Here is a 19,628-nt window from a genome sequence, read left to right as displayed (position 1 = left end):
CCATTCGGCCCCTTATGAGCTTCCCTAGTCAGCAGTTCATTGAGGAGGCAGGGACAGTAGCTCCCAGGCAGCAATTCAATGAACCGCTTACTGGGGAAGCTCTGTAGGGGTCGACTGGCCATGGCCCATATGTCTGCTGTCAGAGGCAGGGGGTGTGGCTTGGGGCACATGTGTGCTTGACAATCACAGGGGCGGGGGGCCCACCAGCAAGACTCCCTGCACCCCTGGCCACAACCACATTCTGCTATCTACTCTCTAATGCAAGGATAAAAACAGAGTCTTTACTCTAAAATGTGTTTCATGTTCATGTCTTCCAGCCACTAGTAAAGACCACTGTCTGATATACCTTCATTCTAACATCAACGTAAAAACTCTATTTACTGGTAGGAAAGGTAACTCCTCTGTGGGATGAAAAGTCCAGGAAACTAGATTCTGCTAAACTTGATTTATTATTATTATTATTTATTTATTATTAAAACTTTTATACCGCCCTTCCAAAAGGCTCAGGGCGGTTTTCAGACATGTCTAAGGGACAAACTACAAATAACATTAAATGCATAATTATATGGTTAGAGGCTTGACTTTACAAAGCCACTGTTCAATCAGGAACATAGTACAGAGATCGGGAGTATTTACATGGACACTATTTTTCCTGATGAGAATCCTCCCAGCACCTGTTTAGCTCCCAAATTGGTTAAATAGTGGTTCAATTAACCCTTCACTCATCTACAGTGGAATTAATCCGGAAACAACTCCTCAAGCCCAGTCTCCATGTTGGGAAGAGACGCTTCAGAGGGAGAAATGCTTGGCTCCAGATCCGAAAGAAGCCTATGAAGAGAATGGTTTCTCTGTACTACTCCTGAGGATCAACAAATTGTTCTCTGGGTGGATCACAATGTGTTGTGTTACATGGTAATTTAGCTCACTGATATCTGTTAAATATTCCCAGCCCTTAACCTGCCTTACCATTCTATTAAACACAACTGTGTTTCTGTATAAAGGTCCTGTATGGATTGTGGAAGGAAGGATAGTAAACCAAAGACCTGGAACTGCATTTTCATAGTTTAGCAGGTCTCAGGTGGAGGCACTGTGCCAAGCTAGAACGGAGACCTTGTTTGAGGCAAGCTAATTCTGTAGCAAAGCCACCTAATGGCACAGCAGGAAAATGACTTGACTAGCAAGTCAGAGGTTGCTGGTTCAAATCCCCACTGGTATGTTTCCCAGACTATGGGAAACACCTATATTGGGCAGCAGGGATATAGGAAGATGCTGAAAGGCATAATCCCGTACTCTGTGGGAGATGGTCTGTAGTCTACCAAAGGTAACCACAGGACACTGTGGTCGCCAAGAGTCGACACCAATTCAATGGCACACTTTACCTTTACTTTAATTTTGTTGCAAGTGGAGGGGGCCGGCTTAAATTGGATGTGACTAGGTTTTATATTCGATTTCTATACCGCCCTTCCAAAATGGCTCAGGGCGGTTTACACAAAGAAATAACAAACAAATAAATAAGATGGAACCCTGTCCCCAAAGGGCTCACAATCTATCACATCTCACAATCTCGTCTGCTAAGTGCCTCTGCTCACAGTTTCCAACTCAGGAGCTGGCTAAAAAAGCACTTACTTTCTATGTCATCCAGAATAGAAATTAAGGCTAAATAAAGAGCTGGATATTTTCCTGTCAAAAATATCGTGGACCTATCTGTGAGATCAATTAGTTACTGGGAGGATTAAAGTTTTTAGTTAAAACCTGCTAATCCCCTGCTAACTGGGCAAAGAGGCACCTTTTACCGTGGTGATTCTCTTTATTTAGCAGGGGGAAAGTAACTGGCCATATCCACCCCCAGCACAGTACTTCCAGTGACTGTTGCTGGTGCCTATCTTGTGTTTCTTTTTAGAATGTGAGCCCTTTGGGGACAGGGAGCCATCTTATTTATTTATTATTTCTCTGTGTAAACCGCCCTGAGCCATTTTTGGAAGGGCGGTATAGAAATTGAATTATTTATTATATTATTAATAAATAGCACATGAATTACTTGATGTCTACTAGGCCTTCAGTTAACTTGCACTGCAAAACAAACCAGTAGATGTTATGTAGTAACTAATGAACACTTCCCAAAACTGGCTGGTCCTCTCTAGTTTTACATGGGTGATTGAAGCATTAGATTAATTATGCCTCTGTTTTCTCAGCTCCTCAAGTGGACTCACAGACCATGATCAGAGGGACAGGCCAGAAAGGAGGGGGGAAAGGTCATGTTAGGATGAGGTTACTGAGACAAAGCAGCAGAAGACTGAGTAACAAGGCTGAAGGAAAATCAATGAAGAGTATATGTGGGAAACTTGGCACATGAGTGGTTGAAGGGATTTGATGGATGGAAAATGTGCTTTGGTATGGTCAATTAGCAAAGACCAGGGCTTATCTAATGTGCATTAATAAGGGTTGGATTTCCTAGCATTCATGTTTGCAGCAGTTTTAGGGAAATAACACCTACACAATCTTCACCCCATTTTTGAATTTCCATAATGATAAGCTTCTTAAAGATCTTCTTTGTGTTTCCTATGAAATGTTTATGGACACGTATGGTTGGATACAAACAAACCAAATTCACAGCACACAGGAGAGGGTCCTAGAGTAGAACCACCATGTTAGAAGCAGCAGAAAATAGGCTTTATTAGTTTTACTTGGAACGACTTATTTGGTTGATCCTGATTAAATATATATGTTGATTTTTCTACAAATACACTCTGTGGTTATCACCACCAAATGAGAGTGCAGATGAGTTGTTACTGACAGTGGTTTACAAGCCTGTAACATAGTCTAGTGCTGTCATTTTCCTGTGGGAGGTGAGACAGCAACTTACAGGCAATCCATCGTGTACTATAGTCATTGCTAGGTGCAGGAAGGATAAGGGTGAGGTTGAAGCTGAGCGAGTGGTTTGCAACAACCCTGGGCCGTCTGTTAAAACAAAAGCAATGTAGTTTTTTGTTTTGTGACACCCTAAAGATCACCTGATTCACAGCAGGAGCCTATGCTTGTTTCCTTGGAAGCAACTCCTATCATGCTCATTGGGATTTATTCCCATATACATGTGCATTATTATATGATATATAGAGCCCACTTAATAGGAAGTATGGAGTATTAGTCTCAGTTGGTTGGAATGTGATATGTTTAAAATATGAATGGATACAGAAATGAAAAGTGTGCATCTTTCACTCTAAGCGTAGAAAAGGACATCGGACTATTCCTGTCAGCACCCAAAATGGCGATTGGTCCCCTCCCATTTCGTCGCCGCCGCCGCCGCCCTTTTTAAAACCATAGCCAAAAAAAAAAAAAAATCCTGAGTAGCCATTTTGCTTTCTCTCTAAAAGAGCACAATAGCAAGAAGGGAAACGTGTAACAAACCAATCATTAAGCAAGCAGGGTTGACTGACGTTTTGGGACGGAGACTTTCCCCTCCCTACCACGGCAGAGAGGAGGGTCCGTGTCTGGAGGTGGCCAATGAGAATTGAAAGTACTTCCTGTACGAGTCCCAATTGGAGCGCGGCGTGCATAGAGCGAGGGAAGAAGCGGGAGCGGCTCGTCGTCTCGGGCTTGGTTAGGTGAGTGGGGTTCACGGGCAGGAGGAGGGGTGTGCGCGTGAAGAGCATCCCCCGGGGTAGGGTGGGGGTCTCGAGCTGCCTGGCCCCGCGCGGGGCTCCTCCGTTCATGGCCGCGCTTCTGACTGAGGCCGCCGGTGGGAGAGGAGAGGTGCTCGCGCTTCTCCGGGCGCCTCTCTGTGGTTTCATTGGAAGTCAGTCAGTCCCTCCCTCCCTCACCGGCTTCCTTCGTCGGTGTGTTCAGACGACCATTTTAAGCCGCACATGTTGCCTGCTGCGGAAGTGTGGGGAAAGGATTTCTTGCAAGAGCACATGCAGGTTGTGGCGTTGCTCTCCTGTCCCCTCCCTGCTCTTCACACGTGTGTGGGTCTGTGTGGTTACCCGCCTCGAGCGGAGGCTTCTGAAGGGCGAAGCCCTGGGCTGAAAGACCTCCGCTCATGGTGCTGAAGAAGCCCTTCCTTCCCCGCGCAGGGGTCGGGTCGGGGCTCAGCTCCTGCGTGCGCAGCCTTTGGCCTTGTTGCCCTGCTTCTAGCGCTCCGTTTTGGGCCCCGTGTGTGAGGAGGAGGAGGAGGAGGAGGGGCCTCTGTTCTTCCTCCCTGAGCGGCCCATCACTAGGGGTTATCCCTAAGGATGAACCATCAGTCCAGTACGCCTCTGACGGTAGACAAGGTAGATTTGAGAACAAATTATTATTCCCTAAAGGAAGGAAAAGCAGGCATTAAAATTCTGAAAATTTTCTGTTTCGGTTCTGTAGATAGTGACCATGTTCTGAAGTCTTACCAATTAAAATAGGGCATATTGCACGTTACAACAATGTTTTAGAAATCTTGTGTGTTTCTGCTTTGGCTTGAAAAGGCTTTGCTAAGGGGTGCTGTTAATCAGCTAGCCTGCCCCTGCGCTTTTAGCTTCTTCCAGTGTGAATTCCTGTCATCAAAATAATTGCTTTAGTGTTTTGTTATAGTCTAGCTCAGTGTTTTTTCAACCCTTGTTTAGTTCCAGAATCCCTGTAACATGGATCATGAGATCCTGTGGGGCTCAAGCCCCCTCTCCCTGCCCCCTCCCAAAGTAAAGTAAGATCTGGTAATTAGTAATGTATCTGACAATTAACAAACTCAAAGGTGGAACATTGTAAAATTTCTTGTAACTCATGGAATGCTTTTAGAGCTCAAATACTGGTTTAACTGTACTTGTGCCATAAAAGGTCATTCACCTTCCTGAGCACTAGACACAGATTGACAGAACCTCACTGGTATTTGCTTAAGTGTTTAAAAAGGTAAACTTGTTTATGCCCTGCAGTGTCCAGAAGTCTTAGAGTGAAAGCTGCCTTATACAGAGTTGGACCAATGTTCCCTCTAACAGGGATTCCCAGATGTTGTTGACTACAACTCCAAGGATCCCCAATCAAAGGCCACTGCAACTGGGGATGCTGGGAGTTGTAGTGAACAACATCTGGGAATCTCTGTTAGAGGGACCAGTGAGTTGGACCATTGATCCATCTCGGTCAGTATTGTCCACACAGACTGGAAGCAGCTAGTGGTTTGCATGGAACTGGCACCTGCCAGTTCGAAGGAGGGGTGATTATCTTATCCCTCCGCTGCGTTTCCCCTCCCAGTGCTGTCTTTTAAAACAGTCTGGCAGGGTGGCAGCAGTGCCTTGCCACCTCAGTGCCTCCTCGGTCCGGAAGTGCCTGGTGCAGAGTAATTTCTTACATTGGCTCAATATTTTCTATACTGAAGCTGTTCTCCAAGGTTTCAGACAGGAATCTTTTCCAGTCTTACCTGGAGATGTCAGGGATTGTACCTGGGGCCTTCTGCATGCAAAGCAGATGTTCTACTCTCAGCTACAGCCCCATCCCCTAAGGGGAATATCTTACAGCAGTACACACATGTAGTCACCCATCCAAATACAAACCAGGGCAGATCCTGCTTAGCAAAGGGGCCTATTTATGCTTGTTATCACAAGACCAGCTCTTCTCCTCAAAGTAGGAGGGACATAGCAGTTTTAAAGGGATGTTACTAATTAAAGATGTGCAAGCTAGCTTGCTTTGAGCTAGTCCGGTTTGAGTGGTCCGAGTTCAAACCGAACTGACTCCTGGTTTGAAGAATCAGCTACGGGCCGGATGGGCAGGGTATACTTTAAGAATCAGGCGTCGAGGAAGCCGTGGTGGAGACATTGGAGGTGGGGGCTCCTACACACACACACACACACACACACACACACACACGCACACACGCCCCTCAAGTGGCAGCCTGGGCTGGCTGCGGCCCAGTTCAGGCCTCTGCGTACATGCAGAGGCCATTTTCATGACTACTGCGCATCTGCAGAGGTCACTGGATCCGGTCCGGATTTGAACCAAACCAGTCTCATGGCCTGACAAGCCCAGACACATCCCTAATACTAATACTGCCAAATGTAGACTATGCACCCTGTTTGGAAATGTTGCTAAGATCCTTATGCTTCACCACTGTATTCTGCATTACTACTTGAATAGTTTTGGGAACCTAGTGGAAGGAGTCTTCAGAGTAGGGATGTGCATAAAATGAATCTTGCGTTTCATTTCGGGTTCGAAACATCAACGTGCAGCATAAGAGCCATGAGAGGGATGAACAAAAACCTGTGAATAAACAGGACTCTCTGTTGTCCTAAAGTATCTCCACTCTATTCTCTCCAAGGAGGAACTTGCAGCTTTTATCTTCTGGAATGAAAGAGAGAAATGAACTTGGGCAAAGGATCAGGAAAAAGCGTGCATAATTTCTAGCAACTCTCTCTGCCCTTCTTCTGGACTATTTCACATGTTCGCTTTTCCAATATGAAGATTAACATCTGTGGGGAAGAAACTGCTTGTGATGTAACGTGTACACTGAAATGTCTCTTTGCAGCATGTGCACATATTGATAATGGTTTCCTGATCACTTTATGTGTGGCTGAAAAGGCACTTGTGCCAGTGTTTCTTTAAAACAAAAACAGTCATAGGAAATACTTGGACTGGAAGAAAAAGGACCGTAGAGAGGTTTATGGGATGCTTTGAAAACCACCGCTTCAAAGCTCTGCAATCAGTAGGGGTTGTTAATTTCTGCCTGCGGTTATGGCAGCCACTTCCACCTGCTGTACTTGAGTGTCCTGGCCTTCGCTGTCTTTCCTCATTGTTCTGCAGATGTCCCTTTCCCCTGACCCCATCCCTTGTCTTCCTGCAGGACATGGCTGAGCAGGATGTGGAGAATGAGTTGTTGGATTATGAGGAGGATGAAGAGCCGCAGGCAGTGACTGACGCAGCCCCAGTCCCTGCTAAAAAAGATGTGAAGGGCTCCTATGTCTCCATCCACAGTTCTGGCTTCCGAGACTTCCTGCTGAAGCCAGAGCTACTTCGTGCCATTGTGGATTGCGGCTTTGAGCACCCATCAGAAGGTAGGAGCGGAGCCAAGGCCCTTGGCCCCCTCGTCAGTCAGCCCAGCCCACCCACCGGGGAGCAACTGCCAGTGGTGCCACGCGGTGCAGGGTGAGAGCTGGGGGCTGCAGGGAGCAGGGGTGGGAGGGTGACTGGAGGGGTTGTTTTCATTGTCACTGTTGATCCTAGTGTAGCATTGGAGGTTGCTGTTCTTTAGGAAGTTTTTCCTAGCTGGTGGTGCTAAAATTCCATTTAGGCGATGCGTAGTTACCTTCTACCACTTTACTGCTAGAAACAGAATTTGTTTTGGACTGGGAGACCTCCTAGCTAGGGATGTGCACGGGCGGTTCGAAGGCGGGGGTGGGACAACTTTAAGGGTGGGGGAGGGTGCACTTATCCCTCCCTTTGCTTTCTCCCCACCGCTCCATTGTCAAGGCTTCGTCAGGGCGGCAGCATACCTCCCTGCTGCCCCATTCTCTCTTTGGCCAGAAGTGCCGTGCGCGTGCCCGGCATGCGCCTCCGAACTGCCCGGTGTACGAGCCTGTTCGAAGACCCATAAAAGGGCCTCCAAACAGGTTTGTGCACATCCCTACTCACAGTTCTATTAGGTCAGCGGAGCACAGGCTCAGTTAATCTGTTCAGTTTAGATTCTGTGTGAGATGTGTTCTATGGTTTAAAGGAAAGGAAGAATTGAAGGCTGCCCTAAAGCTGTTTTGAAATAACTGGTCCCCACACCAAAGCTCTCCGGGGCCTTCTCACTTTAATTTGTAATTCAGAGTGATAAACCCAGACAGCTCCAGTGGGTGTGCAGTGACTGAGGCTGGTTTAAGAGAACAGCATTGCTCCTTTCCACAGTACATGTGTAGGAAGATTCTGGAAGGATATGGTGTGGATCTCAGGATTTCAAGTATTGGGAGAGGGCTGGGGCCAAGGCCTCTTGCAGTTGATTCTGGGTTATCCCACATGCCCAGAGGCTGCCTAAACCCCTTGTGTGACTACTCTTCTTCTTACCCTCTCAGTGCAGCATGAGTGCATTCCACAGGCTATCCTAGGCATGGATGTGCTATGCCAAGCCAAGTCAGGCATGGGGAAGACGGCTGTCTTTGTACTGGCCACGCTGCAGCAGATTGAGCCATTGGATGGGCAGGTATGTAACGGGGAGTAAGAGTCTGCTATGTCCATGATTAATGTGGCTCCGGTAGACATTGTTCAAGTAGGAAGTTGAATTTCAAAAGGCCTAGTGTAGAGGTAGACCCTTATGTCCTAATTGGGGAGGGGGGGGCGAGATTGAGAAACTGGTAGTCTGATACCTGTCTTAGGATATTTTTCTGGGAATGGTACAGGACATGGGCTTCAGGAACACTTTACTCTAGGACTGATGCTCATGGGGCTGCTGAGTGTTAGGGGTCCTAACATGCTGCTGGTGAGTGCCTTCTGATGGCAGCTTTTGTCAGCTGGAATAGTGAGAGAGAGTTCTGGATTAGTTTCTTGTGTTGTGCAACTTACAGCAGTGGTGGCTGCCTCCTCTTTGGGCTGTGGGGGCAGAGGGGAGGGAAGGGAGCTGGGGTGACCATAGGTGGGGCTCATTGTAGGCAGGTCCAACCCCAAGTTAAAAAGGAGTAGAAAGGTAATCACCAGCCCATAGCTTTCACCAATCTGTAAAGTTGTTTACTTTTCTCAACCAAAATCCCTATCAGTCAAAGCTGCACTTGTCAGCTGACTACTTAGTACTAAACTTGCCCCTTGGTTGACTGTGAGTAAAGATATTCTGCCCTTAGACTGGTTAGTTGTGGGTGTCAGTGTGGAATGTAGCAGTGCCCTCTCTCTGTCTTAAGTCCCCATGGCTCTTCTTCCCCTCAGTAGCTCCATCCCTCCTATCAGCATTGCCTCCATTTCCTCCCCTCCTTGTAATCTCAGCCCTCTCCTCCTCACCCCATGCATGGCCAGGCTAAGAAGATAAACTGAAGTTGTGGGGTGGTTGGCATCTTAAGTGCCTATTTGCAGGTAGCAACTGCATAAACTCAAGTTTCACACACTACAAGCTTTGTAGCAAGCTTTAGTTCTCCTTTTCTCACAACACAAGCATTTCTGGGATATATCCTTGGAGTGCAGTCTTATGCATACAAGTTACTTGGGTGTAAGCCCCAATGAGTTCATTAAGACTTTACTTGGAATAAACTGTATAGAATTGATTACAGTTCTAGGCAACATTTACTTGAGGGGATCCTTTATGAGATTTGAAAACTAAGCCATAAGTTGCAAACCTTTCCAGAGAACTTATGCTGAGGATCTCTCCTTTCAGTACTAATACCACTCTCTCACGTGGACAAAACACAAAATAACAAAACACCACACAAAACCTGGCAATAAGGGCTATAGTGGTGGAGCTGCTTGACTATTCTGGACTGGCCTGCTTTCCAAGCTGTGCCTCTTAGTTGCCCATAAAGAGAAGGTAGTAAAGAAAAAGAGGTCCTAGCAAATTCTGGAGAAATCCATTGCCTCCTGAGGGCTTGGTTGGGATTCTGAGTGAGAAGAAAAGAGGTGGCTTCCCTCTGGGGAAGGGTAACCACGGCTCCTACCTGTTCTTCACTCCATTTGCTTGCAGACTGCATGCTCAAAGATCTCCAAAGAGTCTCTTCAGCTGCCTAAAAGGATCCTGGGAAATCAGATGACTGGGCTGGCCTTGTTTGCTGCTGTTAGAATAGGTGCCTGTAAGCTGTGATGATTTCTGATTGGTTGAGGGCAGGGCTAGCCCCTGTTCACATTTAGGGGTTTAAAAAAAAGAAAAGGTACATCCTGATTGATGCTGGGGGCACTAAATATGCAATTTGGGTAATGACTGAGTATGGTAATTACTTCATTTGGGTGCAAGGGATCCCACTCAACACCCTAAGAGGGAGGATATGGTTTTACAAAGGAATTTAGAAAAAAGACCAAGAGCCACCACCATCTACTGGCAAGAAGTGGAAATGCAAGAGCTACATTCAAGCAAGAGAGACAGACACAGGGAGAAAAAGACAGAGAGGAAGAGATGGTATGTTTGATGAGAGAATTGGTGGCAAGAATGTGGGGCTGGCAAGAATGATGGCAGTGCCCCCTCTTCCCCAAATTAGGAGCCGCCTCTGACTTATAGCGGTATTCTGGTAAGATAAGCAGCTGAATCACTATTCAGAACTCTTTCCAGTTCCACACTAACCCCAAACCACAGGAAAGAAGAAAAATCAGCAGTCTAATGTAATGGGGTTCACAATGAGATCTCATGAGCTCCAGCAAATTAGTCCTTAAGGTTAAGCAGGGTGGCTATCGGTTTAGGGAGCAGTGGGGAAAGCTCTAAGTCTTTCTTGCTGCCTTTGTGTATGTAACATTTCTTCCCCATTTTTTGGGCAGGTGTCAGTGCTGGTGATGTGTCACACTCGGGAGCTGGCTTTCCAGATCAGTAAAGAGTATGAGCGCTTCTCTAAATATATGCCCACTGTCAAGGTGAGGTGCAATGTGCGCAGTTAGGTCCAGGAAATGATAGAATGCTGGTTGTTGCTACATCTCAGGAAAAGATACGGGGTGTGCGTGAGTGTGCCTCAGGTTGCCGATATGTTTCCAGGAGAAATATAAAGTGCAGGTTATTACCTATAAAGCCCTTAACGGCTTGGGTCCAGGCTATTTAAGAGAGTGCCTCCTTTGTCATGAACCCTGCTGGTTTTTATGATCTGGAGAGGTCCGGTTACGGTTGTCACTGACTCGTCTGGTGGCGACTCAGGACTGGGCTTTCTCTTTGGCTGCCACAGGGCTTTGGAATATGCTCCCTGCTGAAATAAGAGCATCTCCTTCTCTGTTTGTTTTCAGGAAGACCCTCAAGACTTTCCTGTTCTTGCAAGATTTTAATTAGAATTTTAATAATTTGTTTTATATTGTTGGGTTTTAACTTGTGATTTTTAATATTAAAATTTGTACACTGTCTAGAGAGTTTCATATCAGGTGGTATACAAATATGATAAATAAATAATTGGAGAATAATGTATTATTTGGGAAAGAAATTGTAGTGTGGGTAGATAAAGGCAATTAATTCCCTCCCTGCAGAGTTGGGTTTAGACACTTCCATGTCTTTTGACCAGCTGATGAATGGGAAGAACCTGTTGCTATATTTTGGATTGCATAGGCTGGTCTTAATATTACTAATTCTGGCCTCTTTTACATTGTGAAAGTTTGTCTCTGCCTCCCTGAAGAGGGACTGAAATTTTTGAATTTTGGTGCAGCAAGAGGTGTGGTTCTGATGAGTTGAGGGAGATGAAAACTGAAACAAGTTGGGCTCCCTTCTCCACATACTGTGACACATGTGTGAAGGCACTCCTGGAACGTGTGAGAATTTCTTGTTGTTGCTGGATTTCTCAATGAAACTGACAGTGATACCTGTTGTTCCTGCAGGTAGCTGTCTTCTTTGGGGGCCTTTCCATCAAGAAGGATGAAGACTTGCTGAAGAAGAACTGTCCACATATTGTGGTGGGGACCCCAGGCCGTATCCTTGCTCTGGTGCGCAACAAGACCCTCAACCTGCGCAATGTCAAGCATTTTGTGTTGGATGAGTGTGACAAGATGCTGGAGCAGTTGGGTAAGAGAGGGCAAGCTGGGTGTGGCCTGGATAAAGGGCTGTTGTGGTTTGGGTTGTCATGCTCATGGAACACGAGGGGCACTGTCCTTGGGAGGGAGGTCCGGTGAACTTGAGGAGCTGAGGAATATGCGGCAAGATGAAACAGTATTGTTTCTGCTGAAACAAATACACCTGCCTTGAGAGTTTCATGCACTCTGCCACCTCCTCTTTTAGGTGTTTGGGAGAAATGGGGTTGTGGCCAGCAGCTTGCTGGACAGTTGGGGTGGGATACAAGGCAAGATGACCCTCACTTTTCAGAGACCAGACTGATTTCTTGACATTTGAAGAGAGGAACATAGGAAGCTGCCTTGATCTGTCTAGCTCAGCATTGTCTACACTGACTGGCAGCAGCTTTCCAGAATTTTTTCCTAGCCCTACCTGAAAATGCCAGGGATTTAGCCTGGGACCTTCTGTATGCAAAGCAGGTGCTCTGCCACTACTGACCAAAATTTGTCATGTTCTCTAAATTTTCAGTAGGGCTGTGAGAACTTCCTTTAGTAGGTTGCTATGTGGGAGGTTCTTCAAGATATCTTAGGGAACAAAACTGATCAGAAGGGACTCCGTGACCCGAAACAAGCTCTCTGGAGCTGTTTCTAGTTAGAACATGCAGTTCTGCCACTGTCCTTCAAACTGTGGTAAGACAGAGGCATGCTGGATCTCAGGAGTGGGAGTTGAGGCTTGAGTGGGTGCCTTGAATTTAGGATTTGGTATGTGAAGAATTATTGGGAACCCCAGACTCTGTCCACTTTTCCTCTAGACATGCGCCGTGATGTCCAGGAGATCTTTCGACTGACACCCCACGAGAAGCAGTGCATGATGTTTAGTGCTACCCTGAGCAAGGAGATCCGACCTGTCTGCAGGAAGTTCATGCAGGATGTAAGCCCCAGTCTTTTTTATTTTTTACCTTCCCCAGTTGATTGTCTTAATGTAGAGGATCCATGAAAACACCTTCTGGACTAGGCTATTGATAGATGTGAAGAATCAAGAGGCCCTCTGGGCATTTCCCGGTGGAGGGAAGGTGATGATTTAAGCTTTCTGAACATCTCTGGATTTTCCCTGTGTTATCTTAGCATGGTCACTAGAAAAGGGCTGTGTCTGACTGATGGGTAGGAGGGAGTGGGAGTGAATATTTTGGCATATACAGTGCCTATAGAAAGTCTACACCCCCTTGAACATTTGTCACATTTTGTTGTGTAAGTGTGTCAGAGCTGCATGCATTTAAATGAGGAGGTGTTCCACTCAACACACCATACAAAATGTGTTTATTGTGGGGGGAAAGCATACATCCAAAATACAGAGTTGAAATGTAGCAATTGGAGAAGTCTCTGTCCACATGAGTTAATACTTGGTGGAAGGACCTTTAGCAACAATTGCAACTGGGAGTCGCTGTTCCCTCTAAGGTGTGCGCATGCTCACAAGTTTTTAGATGTCCGCTCAGTTCAATTTGGATCCCGCTCAGGTTAAATCAGGAAGGCCCCATTCTGAATACAGGTGTGTGCACACGCCCTGATGCTGCCACCCAGAACAAAACTCATTCCTCACAGAGATGAAAAAAATTAGAGGGACCACTGCTGGGAGTCTGTTGGGATAAATCTCCACCAACATTGCAACAGTATTAAACCATTCTAATTTAGAAAACTGCTCAATCTCTGTCAAGTTCCTTGGCAAGTATTGATGGACAGCAATTTTCAAGTTCTGCCACATATTTTCATTTGGATTGAGGTCAGGGCTCTCAAGGACATTGACCTTTTTGTTCCTTAGTCATTCCCATGTAGTTTTGGCTGTGTGCTTTGGGTTGTTGTCATGCTGAAAGGTGAACTTCTGTCCCAGTTGACTTCAGGTTTTCCTCAAGGACTTTTCTGTACTCCATGCATTGTTCTCTTCTATCCTGACAAGTGCCCCAGTCCCTGCCAAGAGAGACATCCCCACCACTATGCTTCACAGTAGGGATGCTGTTCTTTAGGTGATGTGTTGGGTTTGTGCCAAACACAAACAGTTCTGTTTTACTTTTGACAGACCAAAGAACCTTTCTCCACATGCCTACAGTATCTCCTGAGTCTTCCTGCTAACTAGGCAAAGAGGCTCCTTTTTAACATGGTGATTCTCTTTATTTAGTGGGGAGAGAGCAACTGGCCCTATCCACCTCTAGCACACTACCCCTCCAGGAACAGTTGCTGATGTCTATCTTATGCTTCTTTTTAGATTGTGAGCCCTCTGGGGACAGGGAGCCATCTTAATCTATTTAATTAATTCTCTTAGCCGGCATGCGTTTCCTGAATTTGGCGGCAGAACTCTCACGACACATTGTGAGAGTTCCAGCCTTGGGCGAGAGTTGGGGGGAAAGAAAAAATGGAGGTGGTGGCAGCGGGCTGCAAAACGGCCAAAGGGAGGTGGCAGTGGGACGGCCTGGCCTGGCCAGGCCATCCTGGTTAAGGAGGAGGAGGTGGCCTCAGCTGGCCGCTGGGAGGCGGAGGCAGCGGCACGGCCTGGCCATCCCGGGTAAGGAGGTGGCGGCGGCCTTGGCTGGGAAGCAGCGGTGGTGGGGGGTGCAGCGGCGGCCTCGGGTGGCTGCTGGGAAGCAGTGGCAGCAGGACAGCCTGGCCTGGCCAGGCCGTCCTGTCCTGGGTGAGGAGGAGGAGGCGGCAGCCTGGGGAGCAGGAGGCAGCGTGGGATGGCCAGACACAGGCGAGGGGAGAGGAGGAGAGAGGGCAAGGGGGTGGGGAAGCGAGTGGGGCAGCCTGTGGCAAGAGTGGGGGAGGGGCAGGAGGGAGGTGGGCAAGAGAGAGTGGGACAGGATGGGGTGGGGGGACAGCCAGCCCCAAAGAGCACACAGATGCTCTGTGCGGGTCGGCTGGTTATTTATATTTTCTCTATATAAACTGCTTTGGATACTTTTGTTAAAAGGCGGTATAGAAATGTTTATTGTTGGGTTTTTTCATACTTCAAACGGGATTCAAGTTGGACTTTCTTGAGTAATGGCTTCCTTCTTGCCACCCTACCATGCAAGCCAGATTTGTGGAGTGCTTGGGCTATGGACACTTGCATACTGTGACCTGTCTTGGCCATGGAAGCCTGGAGCTCTTTGGTTTCTTGGTTGTCACCTTGCTCAGTCATCTATTTTGGAGGGATAGCCTAATCTAGGCAGGGTCTTGGTGGTGCCATACACCTTCCACTTCTTAATAATGGTCTTGACTGTGCTCCAAGGGATAATCAAGGACTTTGCGGTTCTTTTATACTCATTGTCTGATCTGTGCCCTTCATCCTGAACTGTGCCCAGGACTAATAACTTTGTCCTCGAGTTATTTTGACAGCTCCTTGGTGCTTGTGGTTGGGTCTTTGCTTTGAAATGCACGACCCAGCAGAGGGAAGCATCAGTTACTGCTAAATTTATTCTGTCATTATGTGATTAGCTACAGTGTGTAACACAGATGGGGCCAAATCACAACCCCACAATTTTTTATTTTTAAAAGATGTGTGCTTTTAAAGGTGATTGGTTAGACCAAAGCTTACAGCATTACAAGGGGGTTGGAGACTTATCCAATTGTTACATTTCAGTTCTGTATTTTTCTGTATTTGCAAAATACAGAAACACACCTTTGTTTTCTCTCTGAAAGTTGTGGTTGGAATATGGTGTGTTGATGAGTGGAACACCACCTCATTTAAATGCATACACGTCTGACACAGTGACTGTACAAAATGTGACAAATGTTCAAGTGGGGTGTAGACTTTCTTTTGGCACTGTATAGTTGAACATAGTCTAAGGCACTTCCTGAGTCAGACCATTGGGTTGTCTAGTTCAGAATTGTCTACTGTGCATGAGAATGGCTCTCCCAAGTTCTTGAGGATTCCAAGTGGAGATTCCAGTGATAGAAACTGAGAACTGCATGCAAAGCGCGTGCTTAAAATCACAAGAGTGTAGAACTGTGCTGAAACCTATGCAAACTACCAGTTTTGGCCATTTCTGCATTTTGATTGTTTACTTAAGGAACTTGATGAAATGCTCAGTAAATTCCTATCAAATTAGGGTTTTCTCTGCTATCACACAATTACATGTTTGTTTTTAACTGCCACATAATTTTGTTTTTGGTGATGCTGCTTAGTGCTTATTTTATTTTACTTTTTTCTTGTATTTTGATGGTAGTTTTAATTGTTAGCCACCTTGAGTTCTGTGTTTGACAAAAGCAAAGCAGGCTATAAATGAGCTTAAAATGAGCTAATTTTGTGGATCACTTAATAGTACTGGTGAACATTCTCCTTGCAGTGTTTGACAGAGGGCATGTGGATCTCATCTGCATTTCTGTAGATGAAGGAGCTCTGTTTTCAAGCCTCCAACATACACTGCTATGGTCCAAAATAATGCTTGTTGCCCTAGGAGTTTGACACGTCTGTATTTATCAATTAAACAGCAACAACAAACATCTTGGTGCTTAAAACATGGATGGGAAGTTTGGATGATTTTGTCATCATTCATGGCAAAAGGTTATATTACTTTCTTCACGATTTGCAGCCCATGGAAGTGTTTGTGGATGATGAGACCAAGCTGACTTTGCATGGCCTGCAGCAATACTATGTGAAACTGAAGGACACAGAGAAAAACCGCAAGCTCTTTGACCTTCTGGATGTACTGGAGTTCAATCAGGTCTGTAAGGGAGTGGGCTGGCTCCTTGGCTCAATCCTACCTCTAGGACTGGTGGCTGAGCAATGTTGCAAGTCCTGAGACGAGAAGATGACCCGGTTCTCTTTCTGTCCCTTGAAGGTTGTGATATTTGTGAAGTCAGTGCAGCGTTGTATGGCGTTGGCTCAGCTGCTGGTTGAGCAGAACTTCCCAGCCATTGCTATTCACAGGGGAATGTCCCAGGAGGAGAGGTGAGTACAGGGATATGGCTGGGGTCAGGGGCGGGTAGCAGCAAGTAATGGGACTTGAGAATGCTGAACCGGGTGCTAATTTCTGTACGAACTGGGGTGTGGCTGATCATTATCAGTTATGTATTGGAGGTGGGGAGAAGCGATCTAGAAAACTAGGTACCTTTTGCATACTGTACTGTACTGTATGTGCATGCTCTGCAAAAGAGCTGGCTATTCATTCATTTTGCCTAGCTCTAGGAGTGGGGTGTAGAGTAGTTCATGGAGGGTCTGTCACTTCCCTCTTGTTCTTCCAGACTCTCTCGGTACCAGCAGTTCAAAGACTTCCAGCGCCGGATTTTGGTGGCTACTAATCTGTTTGGCCGTGGGATGGACATAGAGCGGGTCAACATAGTCTTTAACTATGATATGCCTGAGGATTCTGATACCTACCTGCACAGGGTGAGCTGGTTGTAGGATAGGGGAATTAATTGCACGGCTGTTCTGTTTCTCTGGGAGGTATTTGTTCTGATACCAGGAGACTCGTGGCAGGGAGCTGGTGATAGTTTCAGATACTGGTTCATTTCCAGTCAGATTACTGAATATTTTCTGATGTTCTAACTTTGATAGATACAAGTGTGTTTTTCAGTAATGCCATTCTACATAATCTCCAGACTGAAGAAACCTAGGATATCTTATCTCTGTTTTGAGCTTATTTCAGGATATAGCAGAGATGGCTCCATCATGAAGGATCTAAATTAGGGCTGAACAAAAATCCTCCCCCCACTTAAACTCCACTTGCAAGTAGTAAATGAGGGGGCGTTTCAGCAGTTTGCTGGGGGTAGTGAAATTTGTTGACAGGTTCTGGGGTGCCTAATGGCAATGTGCTGGAGGCTGTGGTGGTGGTCAAAAGGTTAATACAAGAAAAAGCTGCCACTAAAATTCCTCCCCCAATTTAGTTCTCTGTTGAGAACTCTCAGCTCATCTTACAATCAGAGCTGATGGAAAACACATTCTCTGAGATGGTACCTCTGAAATGATGGGTTCAGCGACCCCAAGGAAACATCTGTCTGTCCCGATATATTTGCCTCTTTGCAGGTGGCCCGAGCTGGGCGTTTTGGTACAAAAGGTTTGGCCATTACCTTTGTGTCAGATGAAGGTGATGCCAAAATCCTCAATGAAGTGCAGGATCGCTTTGAGGTTAATGTGGCGGAGCTTCCTGAAGAGATCGACATCTCCTCATATAGTATGTATTGTGAATTATTTGGGGCAGGCATGTCTTCCTCATGGCATGCTCTTTCTGTGTGGTGCTCAAAACTAGAAGTAAAATATTGGGAAATCACTGCAGAGTTCAGGCATTTCCTATCTGCTCACGTTTCTGGGAACTCTGTAGAGGCAAGACAGACTGAGTAGCTGCTTCTCTCTCGGGATAGCCAGTTGAGTGAGTCTCTGCCTGAAGATGCACGATATGCTAGGCATAACATCTGGCAGATATGGGTGAAGAAGCAAGATTTCAAATTCCTGTGTTTGGAAAGTGAGAGGCTTAGTATAGGTCTTTCATCTAGTAAAGAGACCAGATTGAAGGGTGGACATTTTTGCTCCTTTGGCAGAAATAATTAGTGATGTGCACGTATGGGTCAAGAGGCCATTCTAAAGGCCTCCGGATATGGGGTGGTTCAGCGGTTCGATGCCTGGGGGGGGCACATTCCTTTAAGGGCGGGGGGGTGTACTTTCCCCCCCGCCAGCGCACATGTTTTAGTAGGCATTTGGGGCAGCAGGCTACCTCCCTGCCGCCCCTTCCCCCGGTCTTCAGCAAAAGGCTTCAGAAAGGCTTTTGCACGTGCGCATCACATGCGTGCGCACATCACGGAGCCATGACGTGCGCATGCGCAAGATACTTTCTGAAGTCTTTTGCTGACGACCGGGGGAAGGGGCAGCAGGGAGGTACTCTGCCGCCCCAAATGCTTACTAAAATACTTGCGCTGGCAGGGGGAAAGCGGCGGGAGGGGGTAAGTACACCCTCCCCTGCCCTTAAACGAACCCCAACCCCAGTGCCAGACCACAGCTCCACAGTTCCGTGCACATCCCTAGAAATAATGCACTGGTTGTTAGGGATGTTGTATGGAACTGGTTCGGAGGCCCTTTATGGGTCTCCCTCTAAGAGTGGGGGAGGGTGCACTTACCCCTCCCACTGCTTTTCACCCGCCGGCATCCATGTTTATTAATGCCCATTGGGTCAGCAGCGTACCTCCCTGCCATGTTGCCCTTGTCTTCCAGATATGACTGGAAGTTGTGGACACGCTGGCACGGGCGTGTGTGACATGCGCCTGTGCCTTCCGGTCATATCCGGAAGACGAGGGTGGCAGGGAGGTACGCTGCTGTCCCTCTGGGCATTAAACACGGACACCAGCGGAGGAAAAGCGGCGGGAGGGGTAATTGCACCCTCGCCCGCTCTTAAAGGGAGACCCCCGCCGCCTCAAACCGACCCACCGCGGTTCTGTTCACATCCCTACTGGTGGCTTTATAATGCCAACAAGAGAGGCCCCAGGAGCGGGATGAGGCTCACAGTACAAGCTGCAGTCATGTGTATGGGGTTTTTTAAAATTTTAGGAGGAGGTCTGACAGAGGGGCAACTTTCTGGAGATGTGGTGTGTTCTGCATTTTGCCAGAGAACCACTTTGAACTCTCAGTAGACCAGCTGAACAGCTGTAGTTTGGTAGAACTGGAAAGTTAAGAGTTGGATATAACAAAAGCAGCTTCTTGAAATACAACACTTTGTCTCCACGGGGGAGGATATTGACTTGACTGTCTTGTCTCTTGTAGTTGAGCAAAGCCGGTAGCATGTGCTGAAGAATCCTTCCTGTCTAGCCTAGCATGGAAGCCGTGGCCCAGCATACCCACAGCTTTTACTCCTGGTGAAACCTGATGAATACTTGCTTTTTAAAAACAAAACACTGTTAAACCTGTGAGGGCTTTTGGTATTAAAAGGAATATCTTACAAATTGTCCGGGTGGTATCTTTGTCCCAGCTCCAGCTTGGTGCTTTTAAAAATTAGATGTTTCTATTTTCTGTATAGTAAGCCCATGTGGCTGAGTTACATAATAAATGATTTTTTAAAAATATCATTTTTCTGGCTATTTGATAAACATATCTGTGTTGC

General features: G+C 46.7%; 1 protein-coding gene across 3 annotated transcripts; it reads left to right on the top strand.

Moving 5' to 3' along the window:
- Window positions 1-3,447: 3,447 nt before the first annotated feature.
- DDX39A (DExD-box helicase 39A) lies at window positions 3,448-19,590 on the top strand. Of its 3 annotated transcripts, none has more exons than XM_053294796.1 (11): window positions 3,448-3,602; window positions 6,794-7,004; window positions 8,004-8,131; window positions 10,372-10,464; window positions 11,404-11,587; window positions 12,384-12,502; window positions 16,134-16,265; window positions 16,383-16,492; window positions 16,786-16,930; window positions 17,567-17,714; window positions 19,292-19,590. In XM_053294796.1, the coding sequence occupies exons 2-11, from the start codon at window positions 6,797-6,799 to the stop codon at window positions 19,306-19,308; spliced, it is 1,284 nt and encodes a 427-aa protein (XP_053150771.1). In that variant the 5' UTR covers window positions 3,448-3,602; window positions 6,794-6,796; the 3' UTR covers window positions 19,309-19,590. The 3 variants fall into 3 exon arrangements, with proteins under 3 accessions (XP_053150771.1, XP_053150769.1, XP_053150770.1); XM_053294794.1 differs by lacking the exon at window positions 3,448-3,602 and adding an exon at window positions 3,635-3,917; XM_053294795.1 differs by lacking the exon at window positions 3,448-3,602 and adding an exon at window positions 3,990-4,268.
- The last annotated feature ends 38 nt before the right edge of the window (window positions 19,591-19,628 follow it).

Source organism: Hemicordylus capensis, chromosome 2, assembly GCF_027244095.1.
Source record: "Hemicordylus capensis ecotype Gifberg chromosome 2, rHemCap1.1.pri, whole genome shotgun sequence".
NCBI classification, from domain to species: Eukaryota; Metazoa; Chordata; class Lepidosauria; order Squamata; family Cordylidae; genus Hemicordylus; species Hemicordylus capensis.
This window is presented reverse-complemented; position numbering and strand designations above follow the sequence as displayed.